At 39.0% G+C, this 22620-nt stretch overlaps 1 protein-coding gene across 1 annotated transcript; it reads right to left on the bottom strand.

Annotated features, from left to right (window-relative positions):
• Window positions 1-408: 408 nt before the first annotated feature.
• Window positions 409-13355, bottom strand: ldb1b (LIM-domain binding 1b). The gene is made up of 10 exons (XM_038284709.1): window positions 13253-13355; window positions 10247-10291; window positions 9951-10026; window positions 9747-9849; window positions 7387-7559; window positions 7180-7302; window positions 7022-7105; window positions 4779-4902; window positions 4546-4694; window positions 409-639 (listed from the first exon to the last, which is right to left on the bottom strand). The coding sequence occupies exons 1-10, from the start codon at window positions 13270-13272 to the stop codon at window positions 409-411; spliced, it is 1128 nt and encodes a 375-aa protein (XP_038140637.1). The 5' UTR covers window positions 13273-13355.
• Window positions 13356-22620: the final 9265 nt, after the last annotated feature.

The following is a 22620-nucleotide window of genomic DNA, read 5'->3' as shown; positions in this document are numbered from 1 at the left end:
CACAGTGAAGCCGCGCTGCCACCGGCCCGTCCACCCCACCGCGTGAGTGCTCGGTTCAGATAGATTAGTGTACTTAGTTTCATGTGTGGAATAAATTCCTGCTACTTCTCAGTCATGTCAACCCAATCTCCATCCAAAAAAATGAAAATGAGCAACAGCAGATGGGACGTTTTGTGTAAAAGTTGGAGGAGGAGAGAAAGAGTGCTGGGACACAGTGCCTGAACATTTCTCTGGCTCAGTCAGAGGACAGACTGAGCTCCTTCAGGCTACCTGCGGGTGGATCTGAGTGCTACAGCTGTGTTTGGTTTGCAAATCAGACTATGGCCCAATTTTGGCTGCAGTCATGGCTATAGAGGTAGGGTGGGGGCTGACAGAGGGGTCTGTATAGAGGTTATAGGGGCCCGGGCTCTACTGGGATGCCTGCGAGGTGGGGTTGTCACTCTTGCTCTCCTGGCTGGAGGGGGCCTTGTTGTTCCAGGGCGAGTTGGAGCCCAGCGCTGGAGAGTTGTTGAAGCTGTCCTCGTCGTCAATGCCGTTGGCTGCGTCGAACTGCGTGTTCTCCAGCCGAGTGATCAGACGCTCATCCTCGTCCCCAAACTCCCCGCCCATCAGGGTGGGCTCTCCCACCACCATCACGTCCTACAGTCAAATCACAACAATACTTCGTTAGAGGGGACATTTATTTCATAACTTTTCAAGTTTTTCCTAAAAATTGCTTAAGTCAAAAATCCTTGATGACACACATATGTGATGTTAAATTGGAGAATTAAAGATTACAACACAAACAGTTTACTCCAAAATAATTAATCTCTCACTGCAAATTCAGAGTCACAAGTAAATAAAAATGCAATATATATAATTAAATAATATATTTAATAATTAAATTCAAAAACTAAAAACTATTTTATCTAAACTCAATATGGATTTTTGCTTTTGTTGAGTACTACCATCTCGAAATCCTTAAACTCCCTCAACAGAATGAATAGTAAGAACAGTTGTGGCATCATGCTAACAAAATATAAAAAAATATATGCAGAAATACCGGCAAGCTAAATGTTCTCTGCAATACAACAGAGATAGGTCAGAGAAAGAAGCAGCTATAAACAAGTGCCACCTAATTCCTGATGAGGTCATTGGTAAGAAAAAGAAAAAAAAACCTCCTCTTGACTTGCTGAAGAAAATCTCCATGGCAACAACATCCAGTGAAGTTTAGGCTCCTAAGTGAGGCTCATATTAAATCCAGAGAAACTCAATTTCTTATCACTATTGACTAACAAGCACATAAATATCAGCTCCACTTTCTCACAACCACACAAAGAAAGTTTTTCGGTTTTCTTTACAATGATTATTCAAATGAAAACTTTTAGATTTATGGTGTAGCTGGATAAAGAAAAGTAAAGCATAAGCTAAAAAGACCACCCTTCCAGCAGGGAAGCATGGTAGTGGCTCAGTGATGCTCTAGACTCTAGAGCATTGCCTCATATAGGGCTGGAACGATTAAAAGTTTGATTTTAAAATGCTGCAGCACACAAACCACCAAATATTGAACTGGAGGCTTTTGCCCACAAGTGGCAAGATTCCTTAGCAATGCCACCAGAACGTGGTGCAGTTCATATTGCAAATAGGTTCTCCATTAAGTTCTTCAGAGGCCTGAAGAATTATACAACAGCAATCAATATATCAGGGTGTTGCTTTAGTTTTAGACAGGAAAAACTATTTCAGATCAAAACTTTAGGTGCAGCTATTAGTGTTGTTCTGTCCTTCAAACAAACCAATGGTTCAACAAAATAAACATAATCATATGACTAAGCTGTGTTCTTTCCTCAGTTCGGTCCAGGTCAAGAGTAAAGCTTCTAGCCTGTTAGGGCAGGGGGGGTTATTAGTTATATGAACAAGCAGCTGATCTACTCTGTTCTTCATCTGTATCCAGCATACTTTAAATGCAATTGTATGAATATGAGATAAATGTTAATACACTACATGGGTTTATAGTCTGAAAAAGTTTGGAATTTTAAGTTAAAAAGGTTAAAAATAAATCAATAAATGGTATTCTTGCTAAAGGCTACTCATATCATCAAACCATGAATGATCCCACAGCGTCAATGGGTGCAATGTGGCAATCACAAAGGGCAGCTCAGAGATGCAATTTGAAAAGGCCATCATATTTCAAGGATCACGCTTCAACAGTGGCCACTCTAATAATACATGTCTGTAGCTGAAAAGGCTTTCCTGGCCCTTGATATCCAAATACTGATTTTACCAGAGAGGTTCAGACCTCAGAGAAGATGAATTGTGACGATGGGGCGAAGAAAAGTAAAAAAATGGCCAGACAAATGTAAATCAATATCCCTGTTGTGAACATGATCCTAATATTGTGCAGACATAATTCATTTCTTAATAAACTCTACACTGAAATGATTCACTGGAAGATGTTGACATATTGAAATGATCCATGTTTTGCAAACCCCCTGAATACATCTGAAGGAGTCCATTGTTGGACAGATGGACAAAAATTAAAAAATCTAGGACCAAAAATCAGAGCATATGGTTATAGAGATATAGAAGTGTACAGGTATGTCCAAAATCATTCATATCCATGGCAGATTTTGGTTTTGAATAATCTTAATTTGACAAACACTGTTCTGAAAAGTTTGCAGTGGTCCAGCCAGAGTTCAGAGAATCTGATAAAGAAGCTTTAGATTAGGGTGGTCGTAAGGAGACCTTCCATGCTTAAAGATATGGAGCTCATCACCAGAGACAACTTATTAAAATACCAGAGGAAACATGGAAAAGGCTGGTCTGCAAAAGGACAGTTTGATCCTTCATTGCTTTTACAGACCCGCCCATTAATTGTTTAAAACTGCTGTTTTCTCACATGCATTTTTTGTGAAATATAAATGGAAACTTTTTTTTCTTCTACGGATACGGTTCACATTGATTTATATCTTACATAAAATAAATATTAGAGAGCTGCCTGTCTCATTTCCATCAGTAAAAGTTCCAGGCTGAAGAACATTTATATCTACCAGGGGTGGTAATTACTGTCCACAGCCATTAAAACACGTTATGTGAAATACGATGTTTAAATTCCTAAGAAAGTAGTTTGTAGTATAACTGGTATAAAAAGGATACACACCCGTCATTAAATACAGGGTTCCAAGAAAAAAAAAAAAAAAAAAAAAAAAGCTGGGTCACACCACTTGAGTCTCACTCAGCAAGCTAAAGTTTTTCCATCATACTAGCTGCAATGCCTGTAAAAAGGCTCCTGTTTCGCATAGTGTGACAAGATTGTGGTCACACTATTGTTCTGTTTTTTTAGATTCCTTGATTAATAATTGCCTAGAAAGAGGAGCCTTAAAAAGGATTTTAGTCATAATTTAGGCTGCTCTTTCAGCAAATGTCATGTCTGAAAGTCTGTCTACTCTAGCTAATAATCTATTAATAAACTAGTTGACTGTTATTTTAATAACTGATTACCTAATTAATTGCTGTTGATTGGTCTACAGCAATTAATTAAGCCGCTACCGGTGCTTGTTTAACTGCCATACCATACCTAACTAATATTGGTTGGTCTTCAACCACACGCAGCTGTCACTTTACAGTGAGGCATTGCAGGACGTTTGGCCTCTATTGACTTTATTAACTGTTGCTATGCAGCTTTCTGATAGTTCTACGGTATTTTCAGCAGATATCTGTTCATCATGCCCAGCACTAGGCCCCATTTTACAAAAACCAAGATGAGGGATTAAATGAGGATTTTCCAGATATCCAGGTCAAATGAGCCATCTGCCCACCTTCACTACTTCCTGCTCCTTTGTTTCCAGTCTTTTATTACTGGACAGACTGATTAATCCAGCTGTTTCTCAGTAACCATGACAACAATGGCCAGACACACCTGTATTAATCAGTCTATCCAGTAATAAAACCATGAAGCAAGAAGCTGGCTGAAGTTCAAAAAGTACTGGAGCTGGGCATATAGCCAATTAAAACGTAACCGTTTCATGAGAGCAGTAACACGTCAGTTATCATTGTGATTTATTCGGTGTAGCTGACTGATCGAGAGAAGGCTAACAGCCAGGCTTACTCAATCCTGGGTTCAATATCTGCTAAGTTAGCTGGGACAGCAATCAGAAACCAATTAATTAATACGTAACTGACTTCACAGCCTCTTGAAGAAAATTCCAGACCTGCATTTATCTTGATTACTTACACCTTTTATCAAATGCTTCATGGTCTTTTAGGTATAGGTATATGCCTATCCCCCTTTAAGCCAAAAATAAGTTCAACAAAGAATTGGTCTAAAGGCCTGCCTACTTATCCCTCAAAATCACTATACCTTTTTGTGTTTTTATCTATTTCTTTATTACATAGATGTTTCTAGTTATATCATATACAGTTAATGTCACATTTAAGGTTAAATAACATGACAAGTTTTAAAGTTTCATCACAGTTTGACACAGTTCTACATAGTTAGTTTGCAGGTAATTTTTTTAAAGGCATCTGTAGTACCGAGGGAATGCCACTAGGTGCCAACATTGCACTCACCGGTACTTGGCTTGTAAGAGAAAAGCCGCTACCGGGGCTCTTCTTTTTGTTGTTGTTGTTATTGTTGGCACCTCCTCCTCCGCTGATGGTGCTGCCGCCAGACATCTTCCTCTTCCGCCGCTTGTTGGGGGGCTGTCTCGATGGCTCTGCTGTTGAGTCAGGAGAAAAATGGCCTGTTATACACTTGTCAATTTATGACACGTCTCTGAAACTTTTCAGTCCAGCCAACTAACCAGGTGGGGCCACCATCCTCTGCCATTTCTGGAAGAGGCAGGTCTTGAGGCAGTCTCTGGGGCTGAGACTGTATGTCTTGTGTCTGGACATCAGCTCCTGCATGGGCTCCAGAATAACACACAGCTGCAGGAGGGAACAAAAAAAGGATCATCAACTAAGATATCTCAGGGTGATAATGGCATTGATTTCAAGTGATGATAAGACTGGGTCAGAACTAACACCAGCTAAGACACATCATGTCACAACAAAATCTGTAAACAAATGGCCTTTTCAAATTGATTGAACAGACCAACATTTACATAAAAACTACAAAATATTAAACTCTGAGAGCTGAAATAAATTTAACTTTCTCTATTAAATATCCATTAATAAAATCTTCCCCTTTTGATCAAGCATTCGATTAGATCATGCCGAGAAATAAAATAAAAAACATATATATTTTTTTTTATTTCCTTGGTGATGTACATAATGAAAGGTAGTTGCTGATCACCTTACAAACCTAAATCATTATGATGAAAATTCTAGTAGAATCTATATTTGACTGATACGAAAAAAGAAAAAAAAAAAACAGGATTGGTATATCTCTCCTCCTCAGACACCTCATCTGGGGAGACCCCAAGGCATTTCAGGCCAAATGATAGACATAGACCTTACAGGGTGTCCTGGGTTGTCCCCAGGCCCGCCTCATGTTGGGACGTGACTGGACGCTTGAAGAGGGAGGGATCCAAAACAGATGCCTAAGCCACCTTAGCTGACTTCTCTCCATGTGGAGGAAAAACAGGTCTACTCCAGCCTCTCTTTCATGACAGAGCTCCTCAATCTATCCCATCTCTAATGAAGTGCCTCAACTGTAGGCTCAGCTCTCTTAACAGCAGCAGACCTGCGCCCCATCTGAATTATGGCAGTAGCCACACCGATGTTTGTTAGGACCCCAAGATAAATAAATGCCTCCGCTTGAGGCAGGAACTCAAGTCTGACATGAAAAGAGCAAGCTTAATGTTACTGAATGAGAACCATGGCCTCAGACTTTAAGGAACTGAATGTCATCCCTGCTGTAAACCGCCTCAGCGCAAGCCGTATTTCTGAGCAGGACCACATGTAGACCAGTTGAGAAAAATCCCAAGTGTGTAGTATTAAGGATTTGTTTGATTTAAAGATGCGGACATGATCTACACATTTTTGTTTGAAAAAGACAAAAGCAGAAGTAAGGCAGTGAGCAGCAGGAAGTCAGGGCATTAACAGGCAATGTTAAACTAGACACAGGTGGCTCAGGTTCTAGGCTAAATGTTTCCTCAGATATTTATTCAGAGAAATATGTAGAAGACAGACAACATGTTAATGAAGAAGCAGGAAATGACCAAAAACTGTCAGTTCTGTCAGTTCATCATTAGCATCTGACAATTATGCATCAGGTCGTCTCTGTGTTGAACCGTTAAACCATGAGGTGTACACCTCGACCTCTGACGCCAAAATCAAGATGACAGAAATGCCCAGCCTCTATTGGCTTATGTTTCAATTTTATGAAACCCATGGGTTAATAAAATATGGCCCGACTGATTTCATTCCTGTTGACTAGTTCTGAGAAATATTACTTGATCAAGTCTTTTCTAACTTTCCACACAATAAATTGAGTTATAAAATTATGCATGCTTCATGCTAACATCGGTCAACACTCAAAGCCGCAGTATTGGTATATCGCAAGATATTCTTAATTGTCATCCAACTGTGGGAAATTCTGAACTTTTGTTCACCTTCATAAAAAGGAGTAATCATAATAACCTGACTTATTCACTGCTGTTGAGCCGCTCAAGACACCAGGTGTTTGAAACATATGCACAGCAGAAAACAGCAGGGAATTGGATGGATCTATTAGAACTAAAACACAAAGCAGTCAAGTTATACTGCATGTGCAGTGAAGCCTGTATTTACCCAAATTACACACAATGTCAGAAACATACAGGTACATTAAGTTTCTGCTGAGAGGCTCTGTATCAATAATGATTTCTTACGTTCGTCATTCAGTAGAAGATATTTCAAAAGATAGCTTGGATGCTTTAAATTTGAAACAGATGTGGCTGACGTACGGATTTGTTTGTTAAGTCCTGGTGGGCATTGAGCTCATTACGATTTTACCAAGTCACATTTACAAAGAGTAAACATTAAAGACCAACCACAGAGTCTGATGGAGATTTTAGACCTTAAGGATGGCAACTCAGACCTGATGCCTGTTGGATCTACTTACCCGGAGGTAGTTGAGGGTGGAGTTTGACAGGCCACATCTTGTTATGTTTTTGGAAAGCTGGTCAAGCATCTGTGGGTCTTGGGCCTAGACAGAAATTAAAAATAGCTTTAAACAAGGCCCTTAACATGTCTCATGCGTGTTCCACATACCTCACTTACATGCATGGCCAGTATACTGCGGGGGATGAGTTCACGGTGCTGTCGGATGCTGAAGTGCCACGTTTTTATCCGCATCATGTCATCAAACATGAACTCCAGGTACAAGCGGCCCTCTACGCACACCTAGGTTCAGATAATTAAATCAGCCTGCTGGCCATGAAGGAGAGAATCTCTCTCCACAGATGGATACAGAAGTCACCAACCCACCTGTGTGAACATGGGCTTTCCGTTTTGAGTGACCATAGTGCACTGATCACAGTCGAGGGAAACAAAGTTATTGTGGAAGGATTCCTTGGGATGTTTCAGCACATAGTAGAGCTCTGTGGCCCCGCCCTCAAATATACTCCGGAAGTACCGAGGAATTAACGTCCGGCCAATGGCTATAAAGAAGACATAGATAAAAACACAGATGTAAATAACATCCTTGGCTCATCCATAGGTTGGTATAAAAAAAAAAAAACTTCTCTTCTGAATGATGCTTGTATGTAACCTAATGTTCTTAAATGTCTATGTCATAGCAAAGAGGAGCATGCACACCCAGACATAGATTGACAAGCTGCAGCGGCCATTGACGAAACTTCTACATTTCTACTCTCAATGGTGTGTGTATTGCAGGGAAACCATTGAAAATATGCAGAAGACTGAGTCAGAGGACAGGAATTTGGTACCACTGTGTCTGACGTTCCTAAAGGCTGAATTATACTTCGAAACCAGGTTGTCTGCGTGCGTGTCGCAGTGAATGCAGACGTCCCCGCCCCTTCAGAAGACACTCTGCTGCACCTCTCCCAAATTGTAGGTGACCGCAGACAGTGCCGCACACAGGAGGCATCCGATCGGTCATATCTATATCCGCTCTGCACTATGGGTATTTCCTGTTTGGTACCTTACTGGCTTGTTTTGTTCCCATGACCGCCATTGGGGAAAATGGACCAGCTAGAAAAGTGAGGTGTGCGAGAACGCTGGGAGCCTTTTTCCACCTGGATCCCAGCTCTTTTTCACCCTCCTGCGTCTCCGTTATCACACCAATTTGCCCCCACTTTCTCACCGCCTCGGCCGCATCTAGACCCACAGCTAGTTCGTGATTGTGCCTCTTGCGTTGTGGCATGGAAAAACATAGTGCAGACCGCGCTTGAATATTGGGCATAAATCAAAAATATCTGCGACAAGCTCACTGCGATACACTGCTGCGGGGAGTATAACCAGCCCTTAAGAACCAATAGCTGGTATGGTGTGCTTGTTTTCTAAAACTGGATTTATGGTGCGTTCAATTATCTCAGAACTGCAAAGGCAGAGGTGGATCCGGTTTTCCATTTTATTTCCTAAATTGTTGGCACATGATGACCAATACAAAGACACAATACACTGAAAAGTAGTAAACGAATGACTGACCTCATGTTACACATAAAAATGTCTGCTACAAACAGGCAGAAGAGGAAAGTGTAACTAGTGTTGACTGGAGGAGCAGCCATTGTCACCTCTGAGTTCTGCTATGGTTGTGTTGTACTCACTTTTCAAATCTGAATTCGGACTCTCAGGGACGTTTCTAGCTGAAACATTTAACTCCGAGATCAGAAACTTAGACTTTGAGTTCGAGAATAAGAGGACACTGAATCAGAACAGCCAGATACAGTTATTCAGAGGGGTTTTTTTTTTATCACCACATTAACACCTTATGCCCTTAAATGACATGCTTCAGGATTTTTAGATGTGAATGGAGTTCTATTGCTATACAATGCTCCCGATTGTCAAATGGCTGAAAAGAATGCCACTACACTTTTCCCTTTATACAAAAAAGAAAATACTGAAAAAAACTAAAGCTGCAACCTCGGTCTGGAAACCATATACCAGTCGCCTATAAAGTAATTATTTTACCATAAGGTGGCGCGGATAGCTAAAATCTACAAAAATTGAGTGGGTGGTGTATTTTAATAATTTCGTGCAGAAGTGGTTGATCACGAAAAGTGGTTGTAGGTTTGCTTCATCTCCATTATTTTTTTCTTTATCCAGTTATGGCAGACCATTTTGATTTGATTAGATTGTGAAAAGCTCAACTGACCAGTGCCAAGTATAGAGAATAATACAAAGTTACAAAAAATAAAAACCCCTAAGCAGAGAATAAAAAGTTTATTTCTATTCCTAAAGAAATTTAGAGTAGCTGCTACTGTGAAAACACATCTTATTGTCTTCATATATCAAGACAATGAAGATTTCCAACACCATCTTTTCCCAGACGACCTCCTCTAATAACAAGTGAGTCAACAGAAGTGGTTGCATTCGCTGTCCAGCCTGCATCTCTGTCAGATTTTTAAGATGTGAGTCTGCTGCAGTTATTAGTAGTCACACAATCCAGCATTTCACATTCCATAGCTTAGTAGAACAGAGGTTGCAGTAAACATTTCATAACACTGCACTCTCACAGGGTGTATGAGTTCTTCATTTCTATTATCATGTAGCCCACTGTAAATATGCAATGGACTCTGTAGTTTTTGGGGATTGCTGGATAACTTTAAGGATCATATCTAGTGGCTGAGAAGCAGACAATAACTAAAGTCATGTTTGATTCTTACTGTAGCGTTTGGGTCCATCTTCCAGACAGAAAGTAATGGTCAACATGGCATCATCTTCAAAGAATTCTGTAGTGAAAGCATCCCACCACAGGTTGTCGCACTCCTGAGGGACGGCGAAAAGAGAACAACCAATAGCACACAATTACCGCTTTGTTTCTGTGTCCATCTCCATGTCATTGTTTGTGCATCCATGCAGACACAAACCTCTGTCCAGTTCTGTAGCCGCTTGTTGAGCTCAAATATTCTGTAGTCTGTTTGGTTTCCGTATGGTGTGTGCCTCCTGAGTCGCAGAAGGAAAACAGGACGAATGAGAAAGCAGTAATATTGATGCAAGTATTCGTACATCTTAAAAATAAAGCCAGCATTCTGAACTTTGAGGTTCAAGATAAAAACATTTAAACTCTCCCAATGACTAAATCTTTATTTTATTGATAGAAGTGACAGCAGCTGTAAACACATCAACACCATTTGAAGAAATACGATTTGAAGCGCTGCCTTACCCTATTCCTGGCTCCATGTATGAGGGCGGGTACATTGGAGTAGGACTGGAAAACATGTGAAAAAATGATTGTTGCATTCAACTTTAGCTCTAATGTGCTGTCTTCCAACATCTGATTCATCATTAGAAAAGACAGGAGTCAAACCATTAAACAATAAGGGTGTAAATAACATCTCTTAAAAACAGACCACTGTTTAATTTAAAAGAAACATGAGAAAAAAAAAAGATAAAACAGAAAATTCATCTCCCCAAATCTTACTGGTACTTTAACCACTGGAACATAACCATTTTGATTTTCCCCAAATTGAGAGGAAAAAGATAACAATGACATTTTTGCTAATCCATTTACTCAAACAGCAATTTCTATTAAATGGAAATTGTCCCTGATGTAAAAAAAAAAGTAGAAAGGGTACTGACTAGCGCATGTTTTATACAAATAAAAATTAGAAAAACGGATTTGAAATTAAGCCTAATTTGTAATTGCTTACCGGCAACATTTCCTCATAGAAAGAAGGAAGTGTAGATTATTAATCACAACAACATATTTTGCAGAGAAATGCAGACTTTTAATCTGTAAAGAGGATTCTCTTCCAACTTAATACATTTTTGTCTCAAATATTAGAATTTATGCAAATGAATAAATCAACATTTGAAAAATACAGTAAAGGCCAAAGACTCCAAGAGATCCTGAATCCTTAAATATGGAGGCATTTCTGAAAGCAGACAAGCTGTAAAACCTCAGTCTTCCTGTAACATGATTTGAGCCGTCTATCTGGACATCCATTTTGATACTGTTAGCACCCTCCATGGACTGATTGTCATAGCCCTAATAAATACTTCAATGATGACCACAGTGTAAGTCCCGTGTATCAGTGAATACGATCTTTGTGGGAGAACTTCCACTACTCTGACCATATGCTTCTTACTTGCTGAAATTTTCTGTGTTTCGTTTTGGCAGTGTTGTTTTTACTTAATTTATTCAATTTGAGAGGGAGAGACTGTAGGGCAATATCATATGGCTAATATTTGTTATATATATTTTAGAAATTTATTACATGTCACTTTGCTTGCTGAATAACTTTCAAAATATTTAATTCGGAATTTCCAATAAATTAGAGTACTTTCTGGGCCTAAGGTAGCTTGCTGCCTAAATTGAAACTTTACAACATATTTGAGGTGTTGCCTGATCAGATAACTAGTAAAACAAATATAAATCGTCAACAAGAGTCCCAAACAAGAGTATGATATACTTGAAGCACCCTGCTCAGTCATTTAATGAGTTATACTAACAGCTGCAACTTTTTTTTTTTTATTATTATATAGTCACAAGTACCGGGCAAAAAAATTAACTCTCTTCATTTAACCCATCTCCTTTGGGGAGCAGTGGGCTGCCATTGTGCGGCGCCTGGGTCTTTCTTCAGGAACCCAGAGTGTCAGTCTGTGGGAGTGGGGCTCGAACTCAGAAACTCTGGATTCCAAGCTCAATGCACTAACCACGAGGCTGCCACTCCCCTAAGTAATAAATATTTTGCTAATCGATTCAATTGCTCAGTTACTTATCAGATGACCAATGGTTCCTTAAAGGAGATTTTACACAGAATTTAAACTGAGTGAAGCTAAACCTGTGTCTTTGAGGACTTCTGGATAGAGCATATTAATGGACAAAAAGGGTTTTAATCTTAAATGCAAAATATTTGTGGCAATTGTTGTATAACAACTGCTTTGAAGGGGTTGCTCTATCAGCCAAAGGCATGTTGTAGATTCCTTATACTGAAGTTAGTTATTAATCAATTAGTAAAGTAGTTGACAATTATTTCAATAATCGATTATTCAAAATAAGTGTGTAATCACAATAAGGAAAAAGTCAAAACCCTCAGGTTGGAAATGTTTGGAGTCCTTGCAGGATGTTTTAGGGAAAAACGTAATTGACAATCTATTACATCTTGAGTTAAAAAAAATAAAACGTTAATGAGCTACTTTCTGCCTTGGACGTTAAACTTTTTTTAAAGATTCCTCTGGGGTTTAACCTGGATGAAATGTTTTGAATTGTTAGATTTTCATTGTTGCCAAGAGAGACAGAATTTTCAACTTTGGTCTGTATTACAGAAAGCTTTCTTTATCCTGCTAAAAAAATGTATTTGCACAGTCCAAAGCTTTACAAAAATTGGTGATCTAAAATGCAACAATAAATCTAATGAGAGCATCTCTAAAGATTACCATTTTAAACATCATACCGTTGTGTGTACTTTATTTTTATACATATAACATTGTTTACGAAACTACAAGCAGAAGAGCAGGATGATTAAAACACATAATATAAGGCCCCGTCCACACGAAGTCAAACCCTGGCCTAAACGCACAAATTTTTCACCAAACCAGCCTCGCATCCATACGAAGCCGGCGTTTCGGGGGTCTGTAAACAATCTTTTTTTTATTAAGCCTTCAGAGTGGGAAGATTTTGAAACGCTATTTTCGCGGTTCCATCTTTAAGCTCTAACCGCATTTTTTTTCTTACATGCATGCGTCATAGCGTCGCCTCTAAACACGCATGCGCGACACAGTATCACAACAACAATGGCGCCGTACTGTGTTGAATGGTTGCTGCTCATGCTACTCACCCTGCTGTCGGGCTTACAACAGAATCTTCTTCTGGAATATCTCCAGGAAGAACAGAGCAATATAGACAACGTAGTTCATCACCTCAATTTGACTGAACCATGAAAATGGGCCCGCAGGGCCATTTTCCAGTTTGGTTGTTGTATAAATATTACTGCGCATGCCCAACATTTGGTTGCCTGTTTTCGCCTATTTTTGCTTTGGCACCACAGCACCACTTATTGGCCTGTCATACATTTTGCAGCGTTTTCATGCATTCATGTGGACGATCACATTTATTTTATGTCTCCGTCTTTATGACAAACGTTCTGGAAAATATTAGCGTTTCGTGTTTGTTTTGACTTCGTGTGGACGGGGCCTGAAGAAATGGATAAAAGGGCATGGAACTCACCCCACGTCTCTGTCCAGCATGGTGCCGGGGTGGAAAGGGGGGAAAGTGCTACCGTTGGGGGGCTCCTTGGGGGAGTACAGCTTGAATGACTTGGAGGAACAGCCTGGATGATATGAAGGCATACAAAAGGGGGAGAAATATAGAGGTCATTAAATGTTGGATTTACAGCATATTAACAGCACTAAATAGAAACCAGCATGGAGTTCAACAGATACATTTAATGTCCAACAGTCAAACAAAAGCTAGTTTATTTCACAAAGTCTGATGAAACATCTTCAGTACAAATTGATTAACAGGCTCATTTGGAGCAGACACACAGAGATGTGTTAAGAAAAAAAAGGCAAATTCAGAAGCAAGTTGTAACACTGAAGATGCTCCTCATTTAACCATCACACATCTCCATAAAATAACTACTAGATATAGAAATACCAACAGACCATATGTCCTGGACAAGCCCACCTATAAAACCGAGTGATGTCCCTCCCCGACACAAACAATTCCCACCCCTGCTTTACAATAACTGCCCAGCTTTGTAATAAAGATCATCCAGGCATAGCAGCATGCAGGTCACGACCCCAACGTCACCATGGAGAGGCACCTCCTACTTAATGTGCCTAATTCTCGCAGCTGTATATTGAACAATGATATTTCAACCAGATGGGAAAATTGGCAATATTGCCTTCAGTCAATTCTGATTGGTGACTGGTGGGTCTTTGGTATTCTTCAAAGGCATCGAGATGAATTACTTCCACCAACTACACTCACAATAAGTCAACAGGTGGGCCACAGATTGATCTACAATCTGAAATCACAGCAAAGTCCAAATATTTTATTTTTAAACCTTGTTATAGTCCTGGAGGCAAAACTGCATAAATATTATTTAAATAACCTTTAAATAACTATGCACCGTTGCAGTTTGTATAGAAATTATAGCAGTAAAACTATGCATATCTATGGCACTACCTAGATCTATATGAAAATATTAATGTCAGTTTAAACGTGAATCTAAAAATATAGATAAACTACAAAAAATAATAGAATGGAAAAAAAAGATTTAAGCATAATTTTTGTTTTTCTATTCAGCACAGGTTCCATGTGCTGACTAAAATGTTGAACAATAGTGTGTTTTGCTTTAAAGACTATAACCTCTTACAAGAAAACCACATCTTGAAGACTTAACCACCTTTGGTCATTTTGTATACACAGCATTTACAAAACAAAATTTAATTTTGTAAAGCTTTTCATAAATTAAAGGAACATTTCCATTCCATAAAGTGCAGCAATGATGAAATGTAAACAGTGGGGAAGAAAAAACATGGTGCAAAAAAACGCATTGATATGAAAGTTCAGAGCATTATGTAGCCATTTTGACCCATGCAAAAAATATATAGGATAACTATTTAATGGTTAAAAGCAATTACCCCTAACCTTTATCTGATTTTACTTTATTAAATGAAAGAAGAATAGCAAAGTACTGGCTGCTAGTTAATGCATTTGTAGACCAAAATGATGGATTCTTAATCATGAAGATTTAAAAGAAAGTTGTGGGAAAAAAATGCAGATTGAGTATTTGTTCAGTCAAGTTTCAACAACTGATCAGATGAGCGTGGGAAAACTGACCGATTCCAATGTCTAGCTGATTTATTGGTGCATCTGTAGTAAAAATTCGCAAAAATGGAGCACGACGCCTCTGTCAAATTCAAGCAATAAGGCACATTTCATAACCAATTGGACACTAACAAAACCTGAAAGCATTAGCAATAAAGTCACCAGGACATAGACTGGGTTTGCCTGCACAAATCATTCAGATTTATTTCAATCAAAAATAGATCCACTGATAAAAACCATGCATCAGAGTATGAAAATGATGGATATTTTCGACACAAAGTTAGATACCAGAAAAAGGTAAATAAATATTACCTTTTAAACAGGTTTCCCCAATCTCACCTAGTAAAAAAAACGCTGTATACACAAAGTCATCTGAAGCTCTGTCTGCTCTTTAAGGAAGAACAAGCTGTTTGGGTTGTAACATTATGCTATAGGCTGGATGCACCACCAGATAAATAAATAAATAATCAATGGTTATGTGTCCATTAGTTGTTGAAAGCTCCATTAGCTCCTTCTCCTCTCCTGTTAGCGGTTAATGACAGTCAGTCACAATCTCATCAGCTGGACTCCACTTCCTCCACTGGGAATCATTCTCCTCTTACTTTTACAAGAAAACAACACTTTACATACATGCTAAACATGATCATGTGTGGCAAATGGATCATGGGGTCAAACTTTAACCTAAAACATATCCCAAAGAAACACGGGAGCATAAAGTCCGTTTCCATTTCACTGATATTCTGACATCAAAACACGATTAAAAAATGTGACTAAGGATATTAGTAGCTTATATTTTACATAAATTAGTTTAATCCTATGTGGCCCCTGTTGTGTCTATAGCGTTGTGTGGGGTAAACCAAACAAACAAGTTAAATAACTTAAAATCTCAGCTCAATAGTTTTGTTAAATTTTCTACACATCTATTGTGCCTTTAAGTAACAGGCACTGTAGCTTTTTAACGTAAAGATACAAGAATTACCTACAAAGGCAATTAGAAAGGCAGCCCTCGCATTATGTTAGCTCTTAGCCACCACCTTAGCTAGGCTACAGCTTCTACACACTGAAAAACGCGCATAATACATAACAAAACTTTTAACTTATACTGTAATTTAATTTAAAAAAGGTAACTTTGAACACTGAGTAATAGAAAAGAAATAAAATATCTTTCACAATTTACAAGCTGCCTCACAGGCCTTTTAACGGCCAGGCTAGCATTAGCCATTAGCGTCTAGCTTTTAGGCTAACGCGATAACGTTATATCTCTTTTCAAGAAGAAATATGGTATTAAATTGCGATAAACTATAACCACGAGCGTTTATAAGCAACACGTATTTGCACCGGGAGCTGTGTTTTACACAATAAAGTGTGTTTAGGAGGAGAAGCGGCCCTTTACCTGCAAAGAAGTCCAGTCAGAAAATTGATGTTTACAGATCCGTGGTGATAGACCGTGTGTACGCTCCGTGCGTAAAAACGGATAGGCCCGCAGGACGCAACGTACCCACACAACAATACGTCCTTTCCCAACAGAATCAATAAAAAAAAAATCTCCTTAAACCGAGAGACTACAGCGGAATAGGGCACAAAATTGCGGGAGTCGGTAGTTTTATGTTTTGTCCCGCATGAGGCCTTGTCAGTGGACTGGAGCCTGCTGTGGGTTTACATACGGACCCCGATGAGCCCTTTGTTCACGGGAGGACATGAACAATAGCTGTAGGCCCTCCTCCTCTTTTCCGTCTGCAATGCATTTGCTCCACTCCACTCTTCTCTGCCCAGCACAGCCAGCCGCCCTCTCCCCCTTCACTTTTTCTCCTCCTCCTCTCTCTAATGCACAACTGCACATAAAGGTTGACTGGTAAGCATTTTTCTCCTCCCTGCATCTGATCTCTTCCTCCTAACTGACACAGATGAGAATTGGCCTAATGCAGCTGACTGGAAATTTGTGTGGAAACGAAGATCATGTTGACTGCAAAGTGGTTTTCATGTTTGCCTAATTAGTGCACACCAGCTTGCTGCTAACAGCCGGACTGGGACAACCAAAGAGCCCCGGCCATGCACAGTGGGCTCATTCAGTGTCATGCAAACACTGCTGATGCAGCAACATAATCAGTCAAGATCTTCTTAACTTTCCCAGAAGGTAGAAAAACCTACAGCAAATAGAGAGAGCATCTATTAATACATCCATTGTCTTATTTATTTTTATTTACATGGCAAGAAAGTCCTACAGCAAGCTTATCACATTAAAATTTGTGAGTAATTCTTTGTGAATTGGTTGATTTTGTTATTTTTCCTGCCAATGTTATTCTACATTGCTTCCAAAAGTTAATATAGAACATACACGCAGCCAAATGCTTTGTTTAATTTACCTTAGAAGTTGGTGTCAGATGCAGGGGATAACACCAATTCTTGTTCTTGTTGCATCTCACATAACTGGGAGCTTGATAATTACTGTTATGGCCTTTGGGCCCTTTAGATTCACCTTCACTGAAAGAGGTATTAAAGCTAATTTAATGAGATGCAAACTATCAATGGTGAAAATACACAGGTTATTACTGCAGCTATGCTGTCTTATGCACCTGTGGTAGTGTTTGGAGTGACATAGAGGAGCTTAAATGAAACTTTTCTCACTCAAACATCTTTCCGTGTGATGACATGTTTTACTGTTGTTGTTTTTTTATATTTCTATCAGTGTATTCTTTAATTACACTGAAAAGCGTGTTTTGGACCACTGTCAAAGGACACTTTAGGACAGGAGTCCTCAGTTACTGCCCTCGAGGTTTGGTGTCCTGCACCAGATGTGTCCCTGCTTCCACACACCTGACTCAAGTGGCTGAATTACCTCTTCAGTATCCAGTCAAGTTCTCCAGAGTCCTGCTAATGCTCTGATTATTAGACTCAGGTGGTTGAGGTAGAGATCCATGTAAAAGATGCAGGACACTGGACATCAATGACTGGAATTGAGAATCCATGCTTTAGGATGATATGCATATATGCAAATAATCAGACAATTATTTATATGCACTGCAAAAATGATCTAGAAATAAGTAAAAACTTCTTAAATTAAGTGTATTCACCCTTAATTTGAGTAGGTAAATGAGATAGTTTGCCAATGGAATGAGTAATTTTACTCTTACAATAAGATAATTAGATCATATGCACTTGAAATAAGACAATGCAATTGTGTTTTCTTATTTTAAGTATCAATTGTCTTGTTCCGTTGGCAAAATGTCTCTTTTATCTCCTCAATTCAAGAACAAATGCACTTATTTTAAGAAAAAATGACTTATCTAGATTTAGATTTTTTGCAGTGTGATTCTCGTAAATTAAACAAACATACAGTCCTTTCACTGTGACTCAGCCTTTCCTGTCTTTTACATAGTGTTCCCTGTTAGTTATTAACTGTATTGAATCAAACATGTCACACTTAAATTCCTCAGCCCATATGACATGTCTGCTAAAGGTTTTACATCTAGTTGTTGTGGGAGCCCTGAGGCCCTCTCCCCTTCACAAATAGTTGATTCCTCAATTTTAAGGTTTAGCAGGTATTTCTGCTAAAATAGATTCTATCCTATGATTTGGTGTTTTGTCCCTCCTTTTTTTTTGTAAAGTCTCTGAATGAAATGAGCAGTTTGATAATTACCTTGATAGTTCAAACCTATAACTACTCTATCCTTTTTTTAATGCAAACAAAAATAAAGAACTAGATATTGATTTTCTTTGTAAAAAAAAAAAAGAAGATAAATAAACACAATAAAAATATTTGCTGAGCTAATGCTTGTTTTATCACCGTCATTCATTTTATCAATACTAAAATTAGTGTAGCATCGATAACCATACCTGTATCGGACGGGGCCCAGATACTGCACTAAAATAACATTTTGAGAGCCAAAAGTTTATTCAACTATTGACACCCATTCCAGGTAAAAAGTTCTACTGGATTCTTTCTATTAGTCTTTTTCCTGCTTCACAAAGGTAGGCAGCAGCTAGACAAAGCCATGATGGCAATCATTTTACATCCATGTAGTATGTAGTTCTTCATATATACACACATCAATTTCAAACAGATGGTATCAGTATGGTATCAGGCAATACTGCACAGCCAGGTATCGGTATGGGGGCCAAAAAATGGCATCTGTGCAACACTAACTAAAATCCTCTGCCTTTTTTCTCTTTAGTTGAGGGCACAAATATTTCAGTTTTACATGTTAAACAGATGTGCCTCCGAGAAAATGATAAAGTAAAAAACCTGGACTTCTATATTCACCACCATGCACAAGCCTTTCAGTAATCAAACTCAATATTTTGTCATTTTAATCGACATTTGGACAGTAATTTTATCAGAACATAAAACTGTCTTTTCACAAAATCATCTCCTCACCCCTTGCCTATTTAAATAGTATTCTAGATCTGCATTTCTACCCAAATCTGCAAAGTTACTGTGACATTCTATATATATCTGCTGAGCAAGTTTTCAAAGTGCAAGGTGTAGAAATCTGGGCATGGGTGGTAAAATGCACCCCAGGTTTTACTGTTTATAGGTGCCTTCAAAGGTTCATGTCGCAGTCCATTACGCACACAGCCAGGATAGCATGTGTATTTCCCACTGTCAGTTTCCACATTCCGTGTGGACCTAGGAACCTTTGTCAATCTTTTGTTTCCAATACAACTGGTCCCTAACAGTGTCTGTTATCACTGTCCATTATAGATATTGTCACAATTTTGTTATATACCTACATTTCTATTTATTTTGAAATTAATACAAAGTTTAAAAAAATACATTTGGCAACTAATTAAAGGCAAAAATAACATTTAAATACATACCCCTCATATGTTTTCTTTTTTTTGGTCATCTCTGATGTTAAGTTACAATCAGACAATAATTCTCTTTGCTTCAAGTAAACCAGTCCAGTTTTGTATTAGCATTCAATCAACAGTATTGAACTCTGCACTAAGTACCAATAACACCTTTGGTTCTTTTACATCACTGAACACCTTGACAAGGCCAGCCTCTGTACTTTGGCGGGCATAGAAGCCTGACTTGAAGACGTTGCGACGGCTGACCATTGTTAGGAAGGTGTTTGGCAGTTTACACAGCTCTTTCAATAATCTCACTGAGAGGTTTGAGATGAGCCTGTAGTTCTGCAGTAGCATATTGATCAAGTTACTGTTTTTCAACAGTGGTTTGATTATTGCTGTTTTTAGAACCTGGGAGAAAACTGCTAACAAAAGGGACGTGTTTATTATTATTTAGGTCAAATCAGACTTTATGAATGGCAGAGCTCTATGAAGGAAGGGTGTGGGTAAATCATCAAGACAGCAGGAAGAAGAACTTAGCTGGTATTGGATTTCGTCCAGTTTTTTGTATTTTATTTGGCATTGGTTGCAGAAAACATTGGTAATGGACTTGATACAGATGTACAGACTGCACTTTTAAACTTTTGTTTTTAGTGATGAAGTTAGGAAATATGTTGCAGGCCCTGGTAGAGGTGAGTCCAGCTGTTACAGTTACAGGAGGGTTCGTTAACCATGGCAAATAAGGTGCAACCTTTATTACCGGTAATGTCAGGGAAGAAAGATTCTATTGCATTTTTTAAGTTACACATCTCTGGAGTCTCTTGTTGTGTTCAATAAAAATAAATACAAATTCTACCCCTTTACATTTATATCAGGAAAAGGCAAATACTCCCGAATCCCTATTTCATATGAATCAAAATCTGAAATAGTCCAACAATGAGGGCGTACAAGTGGCGCAGTGGTTAGCGCGCATGACCCATGTACAGAGGCCTTAGTCCTCTATGTGGCTGACCCGGGTTCGAATCGACCTGTGGTCCTTTGCCGCATGTCTCTCCCTCTCTCTCATACCCCCTTTCCTGTCAGCCTACTGTCAGAAAAACAAGCCACTAGTGCTGTAAAAACTCATAATAAAAATTTATGTCAGAATCCTATAATAAATCTGTAAGAACTGTGTAATGGAGCAAATTGAGCCAATAAGGGGCATCCATTTCTCCTGTTATAAATACAAATGACTTATCCTTTCCACACCTTTAAAAAAGTTCTTTACATTTTGTTGTGTTTAAACTGGGGCTGAAGCGATTAATCGTGATTAATCGATTATTGAAATAAACGTCAACTAATTTAGTAATCGATTAATCGTTAACTGGAGTAGAGAGACTGTAAAATATGGCTTTAGCTGACACAAGCCACTTAGAGCAGTAATTACACAATGAATGTAATAAAAATATATAAACATTTTGCATTTAAGATAAAAAAAAAAAACCTTGTTGTCTGTCAATATATTCTGTCTAGAACTCCTCAATTGGAAAAATTGTAGTTTTACCTTGTTTAAATTCGTAAAAGGTCTTCTTAAAGGAACCTTTCGATGTCCATTTATTAATTGATACATAGAAAAAATAACTGACAGATTAATCAATTTGCAATATATACGTTAATTGTAGTATCTAGTTTAAATAATTGTTTTGTTATTTGGGAGGTTGTATTATAAAGCTGTGATGTAAAAGAGTCATATTCTTTAACATACATACACTTAAGAACGGGTCAAGCTACCTCTGCAGACTCTTGCTTATGAAAACTTGATAGTATTGCAGCAGGCCCATCTTTCATTTAGAGGAGGATAATCTGCTTGAAAGGCCCATCGCTCACCCGACCAGCAGTGGAAGAAACTCATTCTGACTTTTTGTGTGTTGCTCTGACCACAGTAAGCCTGTTTCATGAGCACTTCACAGCGCGCAAGCCTCCTGTCAGTCCCTTTGCAGCATCTTTGTGTGTGTAGCACCAGGGGAGCTGTAGTCAATAGTGGCTCAGATTGTCTGTTGCGGGTGACTTATATGGATTTGCCTATCTTACATTCACTGGCCTCTGTCACCATGGAAACCTGAGCAGTCTATGCCGACACAACCAAAGCGGCTAAGAAACACCCATGGAAATTGACACACAAGAGTTAATCCTGTGGGTGTGTGTTCGTGCGTGTGTCTCTAAAGCTCTCCCATTGAAATTGTACATGACGGGGTTAATCCACACCGTGTGTGGATGTGTGTGCAGCGGAGTGATGGAGAGGAGGTGGGGGTGGGAGGTGTGTCGGGATAAGGCTTGAAGGGCTTACACACACCGTCTCTTTCCCTCTCAGGCATAGGGTTAGCCTTATCTTCAACCAGCAAACCCAAGCAGTAAGGCACACATGCACACATATACACACATTGGTAACTAACCTTCATTTAACCAGCTATACTTCCAGCTGAACAGTCACACCTGAAGCCATAAATCCATGTCTGTGAAGTGATTAAAGCTGGCACAAGTTGGTGCTGAATAACCAGGAATAATCAAATAACCCTGCTGAAGAGGACTGAACTCTTCTTCCTCTACATATCTGGTCAATAAGACAATGTTATATTGATTAAATATGTGTATTAGTCACAGATGAGATGGACTAACACACTAAAAGTGAGGTAAAAGAAAAAACTTACCTCCTTCAAACTCAAGCTGTTCTGACATCGCCATTTTGTCACCTACAAATACACTTTCACAGCTATAGCCAGATCTGACTCAGACACTGAGTTTTCATGCCTCCACCGCTCTGTGATATCTCCCATGTCCAGACTGTCAGGCTCAGGGGCATGACGAAGGGGACGGGTTGGGGGGCTACAGTGTTTGTGTGCATGTGTCACAGGGTGTTGATGCGTGCATGTATCCTCGTGCACATGTGCAAATGCGTGCAGCGTGCCACTTCCACTTGCTCGTCAACAGGA

This window comes from Cyprinodon tularosa, unplaced genomic scaffold (genome assembly GCF_016077235.1).
Source record: "Cyprinodon tularosa strain WSP-4 unplaced genomic scaffold, ASM1607723v1 ctg201, whole genome shotgun sequence".
Lineage (NCBI taxonomy): Eukaryota > Metazoa > Chordata > Actinopteri > Cyprinodontiformes > Cyprinodontidae > Cyprinodon > Cyprinodon tularosa.
The sequence above is the reverse complement of the archived record's forward strand: the minus strand, read 5'-3'. Positions and strand labels throughout refer to the sequence as shown.